The sequence below is a fragment of the Centrocercus urophasianus genome, unplaced genomic scaffold, assembly GCF_019232065.1.
Source record: "Centrocercus urophasianus isolate 14NV4802_14NV808 unplaced genomic scaffold, USGS_Curo_1.0 seq_11, whole genome shotgun sequence".
Taxonomy (NCBI): domain Eukaryota; kingdom Metazoa; phylum Chordata; class Aves; order Galliformes; family Phasianidae; genus Centrocercus; species Centrocercus urophasianus.
The window spans coordinates 52,835,184-52,853,468 of NW_024884253.1; the positions used below are offsets into that span (position 1 = coordinate 52,835,184).

The window sequence follows — 18,285 nt, forward strand, 5'->3', positions numbered from 1 at the left end:
AAAAGAAAGAAAAAGATTTGTAAAAGTCTGATGAACTGTTAGGATTGAAAACTGAAAATATCAAACTCTAGATGTACAAGCCTACTTTAATTTTGCACAAAAATAAATTCCAGTACTCCTAAAACATAGATGGGGCAACTACAATGATGTGTAGGAAATAGCATTTTTTTCATCTACACTGACATAAAAACAAGTGAATAAATTTTGCTCAAGCATTTAAGTAAAATGCCTGAATTGAGTTTAAAATTAGAAATATTCTCCTGAATATTTGAAAACTATTCTTACTGTATTCAATATCTGAGGATGGTAGCTGTCATGCTTCCTCTTCACTAGAGGAATTCACTATCAGATTGCATTGCAGAAGTTACTGGTATACACTTTTTGGTATATTTTGTTTGTTTTGTTCTTTCCCTGAATCGAATGTAGCAGTGAAATTGACCTTCCTAGGAGTCTGAAGCCTGTTACTAACACACTGTAGATAATTTTGTAAGTATTAGAATCATTTTGAACTTTGAAAGATTTCTTTTACCTTCTGTGGCTCTAGTTATAATGAACTCGCTGTATTTTCAAAAAAAAAATATGGTTTGGCATGTATAGCAAAAAGGGTTGGGGAGTAAAGTTTGCAAACATTGAAGAGTCTAGTGACATTGAAAGGTTGGGAACAAATCTTTGGAATTCCTGGCACATGGATTCATGCTCCTTCTTATAAAAGAGAAAAATAAGAATCGTAGAATCATAGAGATGCTCAGGTTCGAAAAGACCTTAAAGATCATTGAAACATGACTAGGAAAACAGATGTGAAGTGGTATTCCATAATGATGTCATTGCAAATTACTATCAGCATGAAGAAACAAATTCTTACACCTTGTTTTGTTCAGTTTGGCCCCACTGTGGATGACAAGTTTTGCAAATCATGAAAGCAAAGGGAAAATCTAAAAGCTGAAAGCTTTACTGAATAAGGATGGCTTTTTTGTTTGTTTTTGTTTGGTTTGGTTGGTTTTTGTTTTTGGTTTTTTTTTTGTTTTGTTTTGTTTTGCTTTTTTCTCTAAATGTCAGAATGAGTATTTAAGGTAAAATAAGAATTTCTTTTCACTTCAGAACCTATTTTGCAGCCTTGCTTTTGGACTTGACATGAAGAAAAAGGACACAGAGTGGAAAGAAGATTTCACACTGAAGTGCATCTGGAGAAATTTTCCCCCAAGTCTGAAAAGTTATTACAAGAAAACAACAACAACAAACCAAAAAGTAACCAAATACCAAGAAGACAATTACATTATTATGTTTTTCCTTCTAAATTTCTATTTTTATTGTCAGGCAAATGTATTGTCAGCAAATGAAATTGTGTAAAAAACAAGTCACAGGACTGTGATCACTGCACTACAGTTTCCAGGCAAAGATTTCTACCATACTCAGAATTATTAAGTAATTGACACAGCTGATACATTCATAGCTAGCATTTGACACCGCATCTTTTCAAATTTCCCATAGCTCAATCTCACCACAAAGCATAGTTGTGTGAACTACTGAGATACTACTGCTACATTACTGAAAATTCTACAGTACCAGCAAAATTATTTTACCAGAAGACCCCACTAATGCTTCCTACTAAAAATAATGGAGCAATAGAGGAAAACAATGGAGGGATGGGAGAAAAGCTCTTGTGAAGAACAGACAAAGGAAAGGCAAAATTTAGGACAGTTCTTTTATGAGAATATGTTATTTTGATTCTAGAAAAAGTGGGAGAAGGTTAGCACTGAAATCATACCAATTAACCAAATAAGTTTTAATACATTTTCTTTCATTTAATTGTTCATTTGGGAGGGCTGGGTGTTGAAAAGAAAGGATGCCTCCTTCTCTAATTTCAGTCTGTCAACAAAAGTTCTCAAAAACAAAAGCTGTATTGAATAACGAAAGCACAGGCTTGAAATTAGAGCATTTCCCACGGGGTTAAATGCTGCAGTATATAAGAGAAAAATTTGAGATATGCTGTACAAAAAACAGCTGTGAAAGCCAATAAATTGGCATTAGACATTCATTGAGCTTTTCTACTCTGGCCTTTCGTCCTGATACTGAACCAGTAATATATATAGAATAGTAATACCAGATCTATTATAATTGCCCTTTTGTTTTGTTTTGTTTTCTTGAGCACTCAGGTTGATTTGCTCCAATTTAGTTGTTTCATTACCTCCACAGTTCTCATTGCCTCAAAACTGAGGAAATTTGACTGCATGCAGAACTGATCTCAGTCAAGACAATATCAGGACTGGAGGGCCAAGGGGTGTTGGGCAGGTGGCTCTGCAATCATTGCTGTGATAGCAGAACTAAGGAAAGTGCATCTTATGCAGGGAGACAGATTTGCTAAGAGGGCTGTAGCCAAGGAGATTTGAGAAATACACAGTGCAGGAAATCAAGAAGAGAGAGAGTGAAAGCAGATCATTTATAAAAGAGCCTGACTGAGCAATCTAGTCCGATTACCTGCAATGTACTACTGTTGTCACTAAGGTTCCAGGGGAGAGCACGTTCATTTGTCAGTTCCACCGGACCATATCTCAAGGAAAATGGACATTGTATCAAATGCACCTCTTGGCTGTTGGCTAGCAGCCTGCTTTCCAACACATCTCAACTGCATGGATAAATATTCGGGACTATGCAGGCAGCTCTCCATCATCCTTTTCTAACCTTTTGTCAAAGCACCTGTGTGCAGGCTGTAGTTAACTCGCTTTGGTTCTTTCCCAGCATATTGCTCTCAATTACAGATATTGGCGTTTGAAGTAAGAGAGAGTGCTCCTGTTATTGGAGCTCCAAGGGGTATGGGCCCCAGAGCGGGTCAGAGCACTGCCAGTTGCGCGCAAGGTGGAGCGCGGCAGGGTGGCATAAGCAGAGGGAGAAGTAGAGCGGGGCAGGGCATTGTAGGCTGAGCGGGACAAAGTGTTGAAGGATCGAGACAAGGAGCTATAGGGAGGGCCTGAGAGCGTGTTGTAGGAGCCGCGGGAGAAGGGGATGTAGCTTGAGCACCCTGTGAGGTTCCATGTTGAGCGGGAAGTTGGAGGCCACATGGACAGGGAGCCTGAGCGGGTGGTGGTGGTAGTGGTGGTGTTACTGGAAGGTCCCCACTGAGGGCCACAGACAGAGCGAGACCCCGGGGTGCAAACGACCCGGGAGATGGAATGAGAGGCAGGGTTGCAGAGGGAGCGGGCAGTGGCAGTTGCCAGAGGCTGAGGAGTTGGGGGGGATGTGTAGCAAGTGGCCGATGAGTCTTCGGGGCAAGGGGTTGGTGAGCTCGCAGAGCGGACTCCTGTAGCTCCTACTGAGATGGAGGCAGGGGAGCACAGTGAGTGGGCTGCCGGGGGTCCCACAGGACGGGAGGCTGGGGAGCACAGTGAGTGGGCTGCTGGGGGTCCCACAGGGCGGGGGGCAGGGGAGCCTGCCACGTGCAGCCCCACAGGAGTAGAGCTACGTGCAGCACGGGGCAGTGGAGAAGCCGCAGGGCAAGGGGCTGGGGAGCACACAGCATGGGCTACTGGGGTGCTCAGGGGCTGGGGTGGTAGGGTGGCTATAGAGCCACAGAGAGGCTGGGCAATGGGAGAGGGTGCAGAGCCACAAACAACATGAGAGAGGGAGGCCGCAGGCACTGTAATGGCTGCTGGTGGTGGCATGGAACTGCTGACAGCATGGGCGACTGGAGAGCACACAGGGTGTGATGGCAGATGGGTGGGAATTCCCTGGGTTGCTGTGGTAGGACTGGAGCCGGCCATGAAGTGGGTCAACAGGGCACTCACCGCATTGTTTGCTGGGACAGAGACAGAATAAGGCATGGGCCCCCCTCCGCCTCCAGGTTGCTGTGTAGGAGCAGACCCCGTCTCAAACACCACATGAGGCATAGGGGGGCCTGCAGGGTTGGATGTTGTGACAGGCATGGAGCTGTATACTGTTGGAGGCATCTGGGTACATGTAGCAGGAGGCACGGTCTCACATATAACACGGAAGCCGGGATCACACCCAGGGTCAAACATAGCATTGAAGTTTGGGTTGAAGCCTGGATTGCCGATGGAGTTGCATAAGGGATGGCCTGCAGGAAGGTACACGAAGTCGAACACAGGTGGTCCCCCAGGATTGCAGTTTGGGTTGCACACAGGGATACATATGTATTCACATGTGGAGTTGAGCCCAGGCTCCCCTGTAGGGGCCACCCCAGAGCTATTAACAGGCAGGGACCCGTTCTCACAGACCGGCAGTGACCCATTCTGGTTCACAGGCAGGGAGCTGTTCTGCCCCACGTGGTTACACACTTCAGCCTTGGCACATCCTTTGCAGTAGGCAAACTTGTGGCATCCAAGGTTGGCTAGGAGCCGGTGGCTGCCCAACCTGTATGGTGTGAACTCCACGATGGTCCGTGCCTGCTGATTGGAAGCCAGTGTTCCCAAACTGCACCAACAGGAGGGAAAGAATTAGGATCCCAGAAAGCTCAGAGACCTGAAGCACTTGAAGATAACCTCACATTATTAGCTCTGATTTGCTATGACCAGTTTGCTCTTCTTGCCTTGCTCCCCAAAAATCTTTCTGAGTAGAGCAGTAACCATTTCCTTCTGTCTCGAAAAGGGATTGGTTACTTCTACCCCATGGAAAACTCCCGTAGTCAGTTCTGGAACTGTAAACCCATTCATGATACTCTCTGTGAATATGTAAGATTCTTTAATTCTTGAAAAACACAGTATCCTTCTACCTCAGAGATGTATTTGCTTCTTCCCTTTTCCAGTCATTGAAGTTGGATCAGGGAGCTCTGTGGCATTGAGTTCATTATCATTCAGTGAGAAGAATTTCTAATTGCTTCCCCTTGAAACTAGTCATACTTCTGTCAGTTGTCCTTGTCATGACGAAGAGCAATGCATATTAATGAACAGCTCCTCTTCCTAGGACGTTAGAGCATACTGGAAATTTGCAGTTTCCTGTGATTAACATGTTGTGAGCTTAGAATGCACACTGCTGTTTTTCACTGTCTTTTTCTAATTGTTTACGCATATGATACGAGTTCATGAATATTTAGAGGACTTCTTTGTAAACCCAGTGCTATTATAAGGTCTGGGGTACATAGCTAAAATCGCTTATGAATAAAACAGTGCATTCCCCTTCAGATAGAAATTTTTAACTTGCACAGATTAAATTGTAGTGAAAATGAAGCAGCATTATATATTACTAATTCTAAGTACTCCAATCATTTCAGGAGGAGTGAGTTTTCTAATGGAATTTCAAGGTAGTAAGGAACATATAGTCCTGTTCAGGTCCTACACAAAAAATGTAAGAATTATCATCTTCCTCAAAAATCTGCTGACCTAACAGACCTCAGTCAACTCTTAATATTACCCCATTTAAATAATTTATGATCTTACTCAATGGTCATTGGCTCTTTGAATAAACCACAGCCTTCTAAAGTCATTATGCAGTTCTTCATATCTTCCTGGAGAGGATTGCAGAAGGAGATCTCTGCTGTACATGGTACTTTCAGCCTAGGCTGACTCAATAGCTAGTTAAAAGAAAAAAAATATATAAATATAGGTATATAGGCATATACATCCTAAAAAAATTAGCAGGAAGTTAAATGAATGAGATCAAAAGCAGAGATTATTCCCCCTTCTTTCTCTAAGCTTCACTCTAAGTAAATATAAAATCACAATGATCCTGCTAAAAAAAAAACAAAAGAACCAAGAAATTTCTCTGCATTATACCTAGGAAGTGGACAATAAAAATCCCTAAATGTTCCTTAGGTCACAAAGCTCACAATTAAAGCTCTTTACCTTAACAATAACAGGTGGCCTGTTGATCACGATATCTCTGCTCACCATCAGAACTTCTCCACACTCTGGATCTGAGACAGCAACCACTTTTATAATGTTGTGATCACTGAGATAAGGTCCATATTGACTATATGATACACACAGTGGAATTTTTTTCACTACGGAAAAAGATAATCATTATTATTATTAATTTGTCTAATATTTGTACTTTCCTTACTCATGAAGTTTAAGTAGCAATGACAATAGTTTAATTAAAAACTGAGTTGTTGCAGCATTTTTGAAATAAGACATAAATTTTCCTGGCTTGGGAAATCTTTTTTGCTGCTTTCATCATATAGCTGCACTCTTTTTAATTATTATAACTATACTAGTGCAGTTACAAAGAAATGTTTATTTATTTAAATTTTGGAACTTTAATTCCAGTGTAATTCTTAAAGCAGTAATTGCAATATAGGTGAATTAGAGGTTGATAAAGGAGAATATAAATATCAGAAACAAAAACTTATAGTGATAAGTGATAAGTGACTTAAGTAAAGGGGTCTTTCTTCGCTGTGAAACACAAGAGATAACTGTTGAAACAACTGCTTATGCTGTAACATGACTTTGCACTCCCCAGCATCCAATGTGTCTGGAAATAATCAATTCAGTGCTCAAATTACATGTTTTACTCTGGCTAATATATTCTGGCCAAAGGAAATCTATAAATCATAGAATGCCATAGGTTAGAATGGACCTCAAATATTGTCAAGATCCAAGTCCCTATTTATGATAAACCTATTATAAACACAACCAATTCATTTGTGTGTTGAATATATCATATAGATTTGAACTTAAAATGATCATCAGTATCTTTAAACCTAGAGAAATTAGGCAAGGACTACAATTAGCCTGTTACTCTGTATGTAGCATAGTAGTGATTCATAATTGATTGTTCTAAGACAATTTGCCTGTCAGTATTTAATAGCATATTAATTTCATTTCTTACCAGCACTTAGAAGTCTCCACTAACCCTCAAAAGAAGCTATCTGTCTCCAGAAAAGAAGAGAGGACAGAAGAACAGTAGACAAATCCACCTTCTTACCTTCCCTTGGACCTAATGCAACGGTCACACTATCTTTCCAAAATTGATCCATTGGGCAACCATTGTATGTTATTATCTGTGCACACAAATTAAACTTCAGGTTTTTGGGTTCACTACGCAAATTTTCAAGCAACCAGAGCAGTTGGACATCTTCACCATACATTGGGCAGTTAGCCATCTTTAGCCTTGTGTTAATACCACTATCACTCAAAAATGGGTTTTTCAGAGATGATAACTCTCTGTCTATATGACAGTTGGAAGCATTGCAGTACCCTGGGTGAATTCTTCTGTAAGCTCGATAATAGGCTTCTTTGCTTTTCACAGAACCTGTTGAAGGAGATATATGATAATGAGTCCACTGGAAGTCATATCTGCCTAAATAATAAATACAATCAAATTTACTCCTCTTCTTTCCTGAAACATAATGTAGTAGTCTGGCACAGAAAAAAATGAAACTACAAACTACAGTAGTCTGAGTTCAGAGAAGAATTGAAGGCCTCTAAAAGTAATGCCTCCTGTTTCATGATGTTAGCCCACAGTGTCAGAGGCAGATGTGGTATGGCAGTAGAGGTTGAACCTTACCATCAATATCCTGTTCTATTTTGTTGCCATGGGACAATTGGCAGCTGAAGGGCAATCCAACAAAATGGCTTCTGACATGGAAGTGCGTATGAAGCAAAGCAAGTTAATCTTGTTTTTAAAAGAATCTAAGTCTTTTAGATTATCTAAAATCCGCTAATATTCAAAACTAGAATACAGGTGAGACCAAAGCATGTGCACAAGAGCAATGGGATTAAATGGAAATAACTGCTATTTGTTTGGTTTTATTCATCTAAATATGCTTAGATATTGTATGAAGAGAAAGACATCTTCCACTTTCTCAATATGTTAATAAATAAATAATTTTTAGATAGTTCTAGTAATTACAAATTATATTGATAGTTTTGATTAGCATTATAAATATCCTCTAATCCCAAAGACAATTCATCATACCTAGCTCATACTTGTAATTCCCAGTGATGTCTTCAAATTGCTCACTGCCAACACTCTTGGTAATTAGTTGTTGTCCACATGGCCAAGTGTCACAGAAAACTTTTGTTTTTTTGGCATTGTTTTGAGAAAGCCATCCAGCATAGTTTGAGTTCAGCCGAGAAAACATGTAATGACCATCGTAGTCCAAGTCCAGGTCTCCTTCTCTGATGCTTCGAACCCAAGTAGGACCACTGCAAGCTGAGCCTAAGCCAGCAAATAATAATATTATAGCAGGATGTAACTTGAGTTGTACAGAAACTCAGAAACATAAGCTGATGAAAAGCTGACAATTATAGCAAACTTTCAGTTACCTCTGCCTGTTTCCAAAGGTGTTGGATCCAGACACTGCCAATCACCACAGCATTGATTTAGATCTCTACGAGCCATCCAAGATTCATTCCAGCAGTGGTACCGCCTGTAGAATGTAGGAATATAGGATTAAAATCATCTCATCGTTATTTTCCGTGCTTTGCTATGGAGGAAGACCATATCAGAGAGAATTTTCTAAGCAAATTAATAGTTCTGCCTTAGCACTGTTAATGACATCAGGGGACAGGAGTTATTTGCTTTTCTTTATATACCTAAGAATGAAAATTTGTACCAAGAACCTGTAGATTTGCTTGAAAAACAAGCTTTTTATAGCCCTTTTTTTTTTTTTTTTTTTTCTTTTTAGAATGTATCAGCACAGTTCTTTTGTTTAAATAGTCTATTTTCCTATTGTTTTCTACCTGATTCTTTAGAGAAAAAGCACACACTGTCCTAGGCTTTTTAATAGATTAACAAAGAACAGATCCTTAAGATTTAACTGCTACAATGGGATCCTCACTGCTTTGGCATTTCGGTTTGATCTTATCTTTTTCACATGGGAAAGGTCAAAAAAAGAAAAAACACATTGAAAGTTCTTATGGATGAAACTTAGATACAAGCAAAATTCAAGTACAGTTAAAACTATGAACTTGCAGGCCAAGAGTGAAAAGAAATACTGTTGCGCTGAATTGTAATATCGTAGTTACATGAACATGAATCAAAATATTAACAAGAATGAAGTAATCCACACTAAGAAACCTCAGAAAGACAACTTAAATCTCAACTAAGTGATTGTTACTAATGATAACGATTTCCATTTCATGACCTACTTTGTATTTTTACAGCTAAGAGAGATGGCTTCTTGTTTCAACTGAAAGTATAAGCAGGTAGCATCAATTCTCGAAAGTGTGCCTCTTCAGTAATTGTATGCTTTTGAAATGCATTGATAGGAAATGATTAGCTATGCTACATCAAAGAAATAGATACTCCAAACTGCTAGATTTACACTAGTCTTTCTATCACTTAGTTTTTGACAAAACCAAAGGAGCTTATTATTTATTTCTTACTTACCATAGCTTGTCCTTGCCACAGAGGTTTTTTCCTGTACAGTCAAAAATCTCATTGATACCAAGAGGATTCTCATTAGAGCATGGAAAACAGAAGTTCGTGACAACACGGCTTGGAATTCCCAAACACCTCATCACTATAAGGAAAAAAGTCTTCATAAGTCATTATAAATAGTAATGTCCTTTACTTATTTTATAAATGACTCTCCCATATTCTACTTTGCCATCATATGTTGCAATGTATATGTACACAGTGTATATGAGGTAATATTTGATGTAGTGATTCTGTTTTCAAAACTTCTTGTTAGTGTCTGAAAAGTAATTTTAAAAGACCCTACCAGGAAGGAATGGCTTGTTACTCTTCCAGATTTAAAAAACAAAGAAACAAACAAACAATAGCTGCTGTAAATTCAGAAATATTTTGAGATCCTGCATTAATAAAACACCAGTAAAAATGTCCATGCCTATGACAAACAGAGTGTAGTGTTTATAGATTTGCTTGTAGAGCATCAACCTAATTTTCTTCATTGCAGAAACATGTTCAATAAGCAAATACTGCAATGTTTTAATTTTTTTTCCCATCTTTATCATATAGCTTACTGTTGCCTCCTCACTTGTACCGTAAAAAGACTGTAGATTAAGACTGCTTTTATGTTTTGTAGGAGACAGTGCTAGAGATCTTGTTCATAATCTGTGTTTTTAGTCATCCCTCAAGCCTCTTCTAAGGATAAATTTTTGCTTCTATGAAGCTGCATTTGCTCCGTGTTTTAATAAAAGATGCAGTAGTGAGAGTTACTTTCCATAAGGATCCAAGAAAAGACAGTATCATTTTTTTTTATCTTCACAGCTTATAGGAAAGCAGCAGGTTTATAATAAACACTATGAAGGCAGACATTCCGTATCAAAAGAAGATAAAATACTCAATTTCATTTCTAGTAAAACATTTATGAGTAATATGCTTGCAGTAGTTTTGGGATCAGAGTTTTCTGATCCAGTTTTCTTTCTCCCATTTTGGATAGATAGGTAAAAGCAGGCTGAAATATACCTGTGCACATTACTGAAGCAAGAGACCCACAGTACCCGTATCTGACAGGTCTGCATCTACCGTTGTACCACTGCTGAAGTATAGGGACGCTTCCATTCCAGGAAAATGGTTTCGTTCCCTTCAGGTAATCATTGTTTTCTGGAATCTTCATGATACTGTTAGTGGTATGGCTGCTTATCTAAAAAGAGAAAAAGAAAGGCAGTCTTTTCAAGTACTGGGCCATCTCTTCGCTCTCTAAGCATCTCACAGAAATATTGAAGATCAATGTTACAAGTTAATTTTTCCTGTGCATCTAAGCACAAAAACAGGATTTTCTTTGCTGCACTAAATTATAGTGCAATTTATCTTTCTATTAAAAAAATGCAGTGCGATCACATCTATTTAGAGGTCTTGCACCGCTAGATCTTACCATGTGGTTTACCACCATGCTGACGTGCACAGGGTCATTGCGCCAGCAATGGTCTCGATCAGAACCATGATGATAACTTGCACCCATGTCTAAAATCTTTAAGCAGATGTCCAGAATCCCATCTTCAAACTGCCAAAAGAGAAGTTAAGATAGACATGATACTCTAACATTGAAAAGGTATATTTCTGGTCAGTACTGCAGTTTTTGTCTTCTCTCCAGTATCACCTTCTAAAATCAAATCTTTGAAGGAATTTCAAATATGATCTCTTCTAAAATCATATTAGGGTTTGCTTATTTTTAATTAATGGAATCATTTTTTATTCACATGCACAATTTTCTGCTTCTCTTTTTTCAAGGCATCCTTGCAGTTGTTTTGCCTACTGCAAAAATTTGCACACAATCAGCATATATATCTGAAAAAATATAGATAACATTTCATTTGTACATATGTGGATGGCTGCTTCTGAACAAATCTTAAAAATGTACCTGTCCAAAGTGCCATGGTCTAGAGGTAATATGTTTATGAACTCCTTCATACAGTATGCCATGTTCGTTGAGAATATATTCTTCTCTTTGGGCCTGATTGTCCAGGTATACAGGGTCATCTGGAAAAAATGCAAGATCTATCAGATTATAGGTTCTTTTTTAACTCTTCTATATCTATTTCACTGTAAGTTCTTTCTTTTCCAATTTGTTTTAAACGTATATTTTTAAACCTGTTAAATCCATTTTTATTTACTACTTTATTTTCCCTTTATTAGGTCTCATTTTCTGTGATACATGCAAATCAGACTTGTAAATTTTCTTCATACTAAGCAGTTCTAGGAGTAAAGCATTGTGCAGTTAGAGTTGGGTGTGTAATTCTGATCAAATCAATGGACAATATAAATATTTGCCATGTAATTATTTTGGCAAGGTTCTACAAATTCCACAGTTTGTTGCCACTCAGACTGGACTTACAGAATTCCATTCATATCTGCATTGTATTATTGTATGGTGATATCTCAGATTTCAGAGAATCATGGAGTAGCTGAGATTGCAAGGGATCTCTGGAAATTATCTGACCAACTCTCTGCTTAACAAGGGACAGGTAGAGCTGGTTACCTAAAACCATGTCCAGATGGCTTTTAAATATCTCTGTCTCCACGGAGGGAGACTTTACAACCTTTCTGGGCAACCTACTTCAGTCACCTGCACAGTAAAAGGTGTTTCCTGGTGGAATTTGTTTTGTTTCAGTTTGTTCACATTGCCTCTTTTCCTGCCAAGCTACTGCAAAAGTGGAGAAAAAAAATTATACTACATCTCTGCTGTAGCCAAATCAAAACACTGGCTTAAGACAACTTTGAACATTCAGGAGGAAAAAAAACCAAACACACAAAAGTAAATTGCTCTCTGTTTCATATGCTTTCTGTGATTCTATCCTTTATTCACCACTTAAGTAATTCATATTTTTAGCAGTTTTACTCAGCACTAGCATTTCTCTTAAAACTACCTCAATATCACAGGATTTCTCACCTGCACACCATGGGTTAAAAAGGACATAAAAATCTCCAAGACAACGCTGGTATGTATGACCACAAGAAGTGATCTGCATGTTGAGAATGTAACGGCCAAGGCAGGCATTGGAGGGAGGAAACACACTGATGTTGATGCATTTTGGCTGATGAGTTTTGTAGGAAGCACTCCAGCAGGTTTGATCTAAACATCTACCCATTGGGAAGGTGCATTTCGTCTCATTTGACTCGCAAGGCCTGAGGCCTGTTCAGGAAAATAAAAACATCTTCAATCAGGGTAAACAAAGCACATGCAAAAGACAAGTAATTTGTTTAGCAATCATTTGCAATGCAAAACTCCCAAACATGGATTTCTTTTTCACTTGTCACTTTCTTACAGAGTGAGAAAACTTTACACAGTAGAAGCACCGCCGGAGCTAGAGGACTGTCTGCTGTTCACATAGACAGTGAATGAGCAGATAGTATTTATCACTGAAGACTATGGTAAATATAACATAGCAGAAAATGACTGAGAAAACCTATAGAGATTTTGGAAGTGACTACCTGTCTCCACGGTGAAAGTAGCCTGATCCACGGAATCATCCCATTCCCGATTATGGAAACTTGCATAGAAGTTGAAGGCTTGCCCTCTCCTTATTATCTGTCTGTCAGTTCCGAAGAAATGGGTGTTATGAATTTGGCAGTTGGAAGGACAGTTCAGGTCAACATCTCCAAGTTCAATGACTGCAAGATGGAGGAAGAAACATAACGAAAAAAATGACAAGTGAGGTGATCTGATGATGACCTCATCACAGGATGAGGTCAAGATTTTGTGAAACAGGAGATAAAGAGATAGAGATGAAAGAGATAATAGCTTTGATAAAAACAAACAAACAAAAAAAAACCAGTAAAGAGTTTGTTCAAATTTCAGCAATGCTGCAAAACTATATCATGAGATACACATTCATAAAAGTGTCCTTAGAAGTTCGCTGCTTCCTTTGCTTACAGGTAGAAACTTGTATAACGCTTTGATTTATAAAGCTGTGCTACAAGTTTCACTTCTTTTCTATAGCACCTCTGCTCTTTATAAATAACTAATGTCAAAGATTGTTTTTTGTATCTCTACTCAAAAGATTGGTTTTGTATCGTAATAGTCTCACTAACTGACAATATCCCACCTTCTAAAATAGAATTTATATTATATTTCAACCACAGCTAAACAGCAAACTTTTTTTACATGCCATCAATTGAGAGTTGGCATTGATATAAATAATAAAATAATAAACGGAATAAATGAAAATCAGAAATACATGTGTTTGAAAGATTAAATGGTACTCCAAATCAATTATGAAAAAATATGAATAAATATCACCCCCAAGTTTCAAATAATATTGAATGGGCGTGCATATGTACATGTTTCTATCTATATTTCTCTGAATCATAAAAAGTTTGGATACACTCATTTTATTACCCAAATCAAGACATCTTTGAGGAAATGAATGGAGAAGGAGACATTCACAAATTATGGTTTTTAAAAATTACTGACAGCCTATTTCAAATGCTAAGATTGTCTTGACAAAAATCTTGTATCACCCATCTCAGGCATCCTGTCTAGATATCAGTCATTTCCTAGGGGTAATTATGATCTGGTGCCAGAAGGATGGGTGGCAACATTCTTTTTTACTTATTTACATAGAACATGTGATTTTCAAAAATGTTTCAGGCTAATTGGAGACAAGGGGAGCCAAAAATTCTCAGCAGTTTCAAAAATTGAGCTCAATGAACTACAAAGACTTGGGTGCTATTTTAATTCTGAAAGGTGAAGTTTGGTCTGCTGAAGTTGCAGAACAAGCAAACTAACTTCTGTAGGTAAATTGGCACTAAGTTGGACAGACTCATTTTTCCCACATGGAATCAAGGGTGTATTCACATACAAGACTTAAAGCTAAGTCTGTGGAACATGGGTACTTCTAACACAATCCAGTGGGATTTATCAGCATCACATCCTGAAGTAAATCATAATTGAAATGAATTGGAGAAGGAAGGTCTGGGGGAGAAAAAATTGGTTTTTTTCCTTAAAACAAAATCATTAGATATTTCATTCACCACTGATTTTGATACTGAATTGGTCACTTAGCTTTTCAGCAAAAATCAAGAAAGAAAGCAACATAGGCATTGCCAAAGTGAAAGAATGCACACTATTCAAACCATATGAAAAAACAACAACAAAAAAAACACCAGCTCCAAAAAGCCCCAAACAACAACAAAAAAACACACACAGGGAAATGCATTGCGTCACTGTGGTGCATGAGTGCATCATACCTGCTGAACAAGAAAGAGTAACAGAATCACTGAAAATCTTGTATCTTAATGAGAGCTGTCTCATTAGCAAAGTGTTCTGGTTGAACAGAAAAGATTAGAAGTGCTTACAGCACACATGACGAATTCCTGTGGTCATGAATGCTGACTGAAAGAACCTAATAGATCCTCACCTATCCTCTGGAGGGTTTTATAGAACAAGACAACTACATTTCATTGACTCATGAATCCAGCTAAACTGGAACATCAGGGAGCTGAGATATTACATGTTCCCGAAGATGTTGTCTAAAGTCAGCCCACAGGTTACTTATCAGAGTTAATTATCACAAATGGATCACAAAGAAGCCTTCTTTAGCAAAGTCAGCTCAGAGAAAATACTAAAGGCTAATCAATTTCATATCTCAGTTAGGTTTTTGTTCTGTGATAGAAACCCTTAATACCAGTCACCCAGTTCTCTCTATCAATTCACATTTGGCATTAATTCCAGAAACTGTACTTCAGATAAACTTTGTGAAATAGTTGATCCTAGCACCAGAGTAGTGGAAAGTAGAACTTTGTGTTTTGTGCTGGAAGTAAAATATACTATTTTTCATCCTCAGAGAAGACTGTTTCACTAGTTTTTCTCCATAATTTTTTTTTTTTTTTTTAATAGATATTCTATTTTAGGAAAAAGGGGTGTTTTTATCTTTTCTTTCTTTTTTTTTTTTTTTTTTTTTTTTTTTTTTTTCTTCTTTTCCCAGCAGTTGCTTTTTTCTAAGTTCTCATATTAAAAAGTCTAAACCATAGAAGTATTTTCTTGGCTTGGTTCCGTAGCAGTAGTAGGTAACTTTTTACTATACACCCACACCTGACTAATTATTTCCATTCTCAGTCCTGAGTCAAATGATAGTAAAGTTTTGAAGCACTCACCTTCCATTTTCCTTCTACATGTACTGGTATCTGAAGCGCAGCAGTGACAGAGGTACCTGCTCCTCAGCAAGAAGCACTGAAAAGTCTGTCTGATCTCCTCTGCGAACCAACCTAATTTCCTCTCAGTAACATTTATATTCACAACTAAAAGGCTGTCACACTTATTGCATCAACAAAATACCAGTTTACAAAGAGGCCCCACCCATGTGTCTACTGATGCTCATAAATGATTCATTTTCACTTCCAGCATTATTAGGGAGAGTCCTGTGGCTGAAGGGAAGGAGAGATTTTGTACTTCACCTGTAGCATGGAACTCTCAACATGTCACAGCTCGGAGTGTCTCAAAAATATTACAAGACCAGGGTGATTCTGAACACAGTTCAGCACAAGCCATAATTTTTAGCCATTCACAATTCCCATAAGTCTCAGCACCCAATGGCCAGACACCTTCAGACACCCATAGGAAAACAGTGAAGAGCACTGGACTCAAGCTGAATTTAAACTCTCTTTATTAAAATTCTAGTGGACATTTTTATTATAATATAAACAAAAATCCCAGCTTCCAGAAAGTCTGGGTACTCTACTCTACCTCTAAGTGGAGATCACAGTATAAAAAACGGCTGCAAACTTTTCAACCAAACTGTAAAAGAAACAGAAGAGCTGCATTAAACGTTTTTGAAGTGGACATTAAAGTTTAATCTAAAAGCTACAGAATTTATTTATGCTTTGTGCATATTTACTTGAAAGCACACAGACAGTTTCTCAGCTTGTTCCTTTACTCTTTCCTTCCCCAAAAGTTCTGAAAAGCATCTGAAGTTTTCCAAGAGCTTCCGTGAACAGAAAATATTTACATATTTTGATACAAAGTAAATTGTTTTATTTACATCCCAGACATATTTAATACAAGAATACAAAACAAGACTGTTCTCTCTGCTTACTCAATGATGAGGACAATCAACTCAATGATGAGCTTGCAAATAGGAGAGACGGATTTAAATTTCCTCTACTAAAACAAGAATGAGCATTTTAAACAATTGTTTCTTATCCTCCTTATGCCTTTCACTCTGAAAATTAAATCCATGAAATACTACTAAAATCCCTCCAGATGAAGTTATGCTAATTTGGATTAAAAAAAAAATAAAGAACAAGAACAATTAATTGATAGGAAAATTACAGAATGACTGAAGTTTGGTGATTTGGGTAACTGCCTGGATTCTAGCTGGATTCTAGTCAGTTCCTTAAGAATGAAACAGCCTAACTTATCATGAAACAATTAGTAAGCATAAGTTAAGCTCATGTATAGTGAAATAATTTCATAGAAACTAAAGCAAAGAATCTGTGTACCAGCAGTTATTCTGGACAAGAGTTGTTGAAATTATTATGATGGATTCATTAGTAAGTCAATATAATAATCAACGTCCTCATATTTGAAATGTGTAAATGTTTGGCTATCTCACTGGCAGCTATGAAAATATATGAGAATCCTTAATATATATTTCATTAATCATGAAAAAGTACATATCTCAAAACTGTTATAACGATACCAAATATCTTTTCCTTAATATTCGTCATTTGACAAAAAAAACAACACTATTCCATAAGAAATTATTTAGCTATATTAGAACATGATATAGATGTAAATACATAATCAATTTTAAATCAACCAGTAAAATAGGAATAGAAGTTTTCCAGTCTTTCAATGAGCATCTACTTTAAAATATATAACTATACTATGGTCTATTTACCAGGAAAACTGATCTTGATGCATCTTTTCAGGTGACAAAATAATAGTTCCAGGCCTATAAGTAGAAAACGTCCAAAGCAGGTTACACTTTCCAAAAAATATATTAAAATCCCCTCAGACACCTCTCGTAGTTCAATTGCCTGTCTACATTTTTTTTTTTTTTTTTTGGTAAATGAAAGCCTGTGACAAATAAAAGAAAACAAATAAGCTTCACTAAGTTGTTGCACCTGTAGGTTCAAAGAGATTTAATTAAGAGTTTAAAATAATAAAACACTGAATCAGAAGCTGAACTTTCTGTATGGACATGAGTCACTAGCTGTAGTAAATATGCTTGTTTGGATCCTTGAAACTGCTTTGGTGCCTATCTGTCTCTGAAGAATCGCTGTACAGATACCCAGCCCAATATCAGTCTCCCAGATGCCCAGGCTCTTGCCTACCTGCACTTGCAAAGGCATCCAATTTCTACTGCCAGCTCACAGCTATCAAACTGGTTGGTCTTCTCACTCAAGCCTGAGTCCCAAGTGCCTAGAGTAAGAATCTTTAACAAGGTAAAAAATCATAGCATACTAGCCATCTAGGCGCTCAGTCTGTTTTTATCCCTCTTGCTTTCCAAGCCTTGCATCAAATGAGTTGGAGCGAGATCATTGAGGCAACAGGGCCACTGACCTAAAGAAAGGGCTCTGGGAGACTGAACACTAACAGGAAACAGTGATATGCATTACAGAAAGGTTTTGCCACCCAGCTTATGGCCTCTCTGAATAGCTGATGTGCCCTAATTGCTGACTTCTCAGGGAGCTTAGTCTCCTTCTGAACAGAAACAGCTTCCCTCCCTGCCCAGCAGCAAGGAGCACCAAGCTAACGCCAACAGTCCATTAGTCCCAGGACAGCATGCTTTTTTTCTTTGCTTCCATGTCTTTCCCTTCATGCAAGCTGTCCTCTCCACATCACCACAGTTTTTTATTATACATCCAACAGCCTCCTAAAATGCACAAAGAAGTCTGCAGGCTCAATGCAGGCCTGGAAATTCTACAGATTAATAGAACATTAATGAGGTTTTAGTCTAAATAGCTTAATTTCAGGAAGTGGCT

General features: G+C 37.9%; 1 protein-coding gene across 1 annotated transcript; it reads right to left on the reverse strand.

Annotated features, from left to right (window-relative positions):
• Positions 1-1,304: 1,304 nt before the first annotated feature.
• LOC122155169 (protein-glutamine gamma-glutamyltransferase 5-like) lies at positions 1,305-15,858 on the reverse strand. The gene is made up of 13 exons (XM_042808971.1): positions 15,454-15,858; positions 12,790-12,969; positions 12,248-12,490; positions 11,219-11,337; positions 10,733-10,861; positions 10,324-10,501; positions 9,283-9,415; positions 8,217-8,320; positions 7,867-8,109; positions 6,874-7,200; positions 5,793-5,950; positions 5,388-5,521; positions 1,305-4,425 (listed from the first exon to the last, which is right to left on the reverse strand). Exons 1-13 carry the CDS (start codon positions 15,458-15,460, stop codon positions 2,751-2,753), a joined length of 3,630 nt encoding a protein of 1,209 aa, XP_042664905.1. The 5' UTR covers positions 15,461-15,858; the 3' UTR covers positions 1,305-2,750.
• Between the last annotated feature and the right edge of the window lie 2,427 nt (positions 15,859-18,285).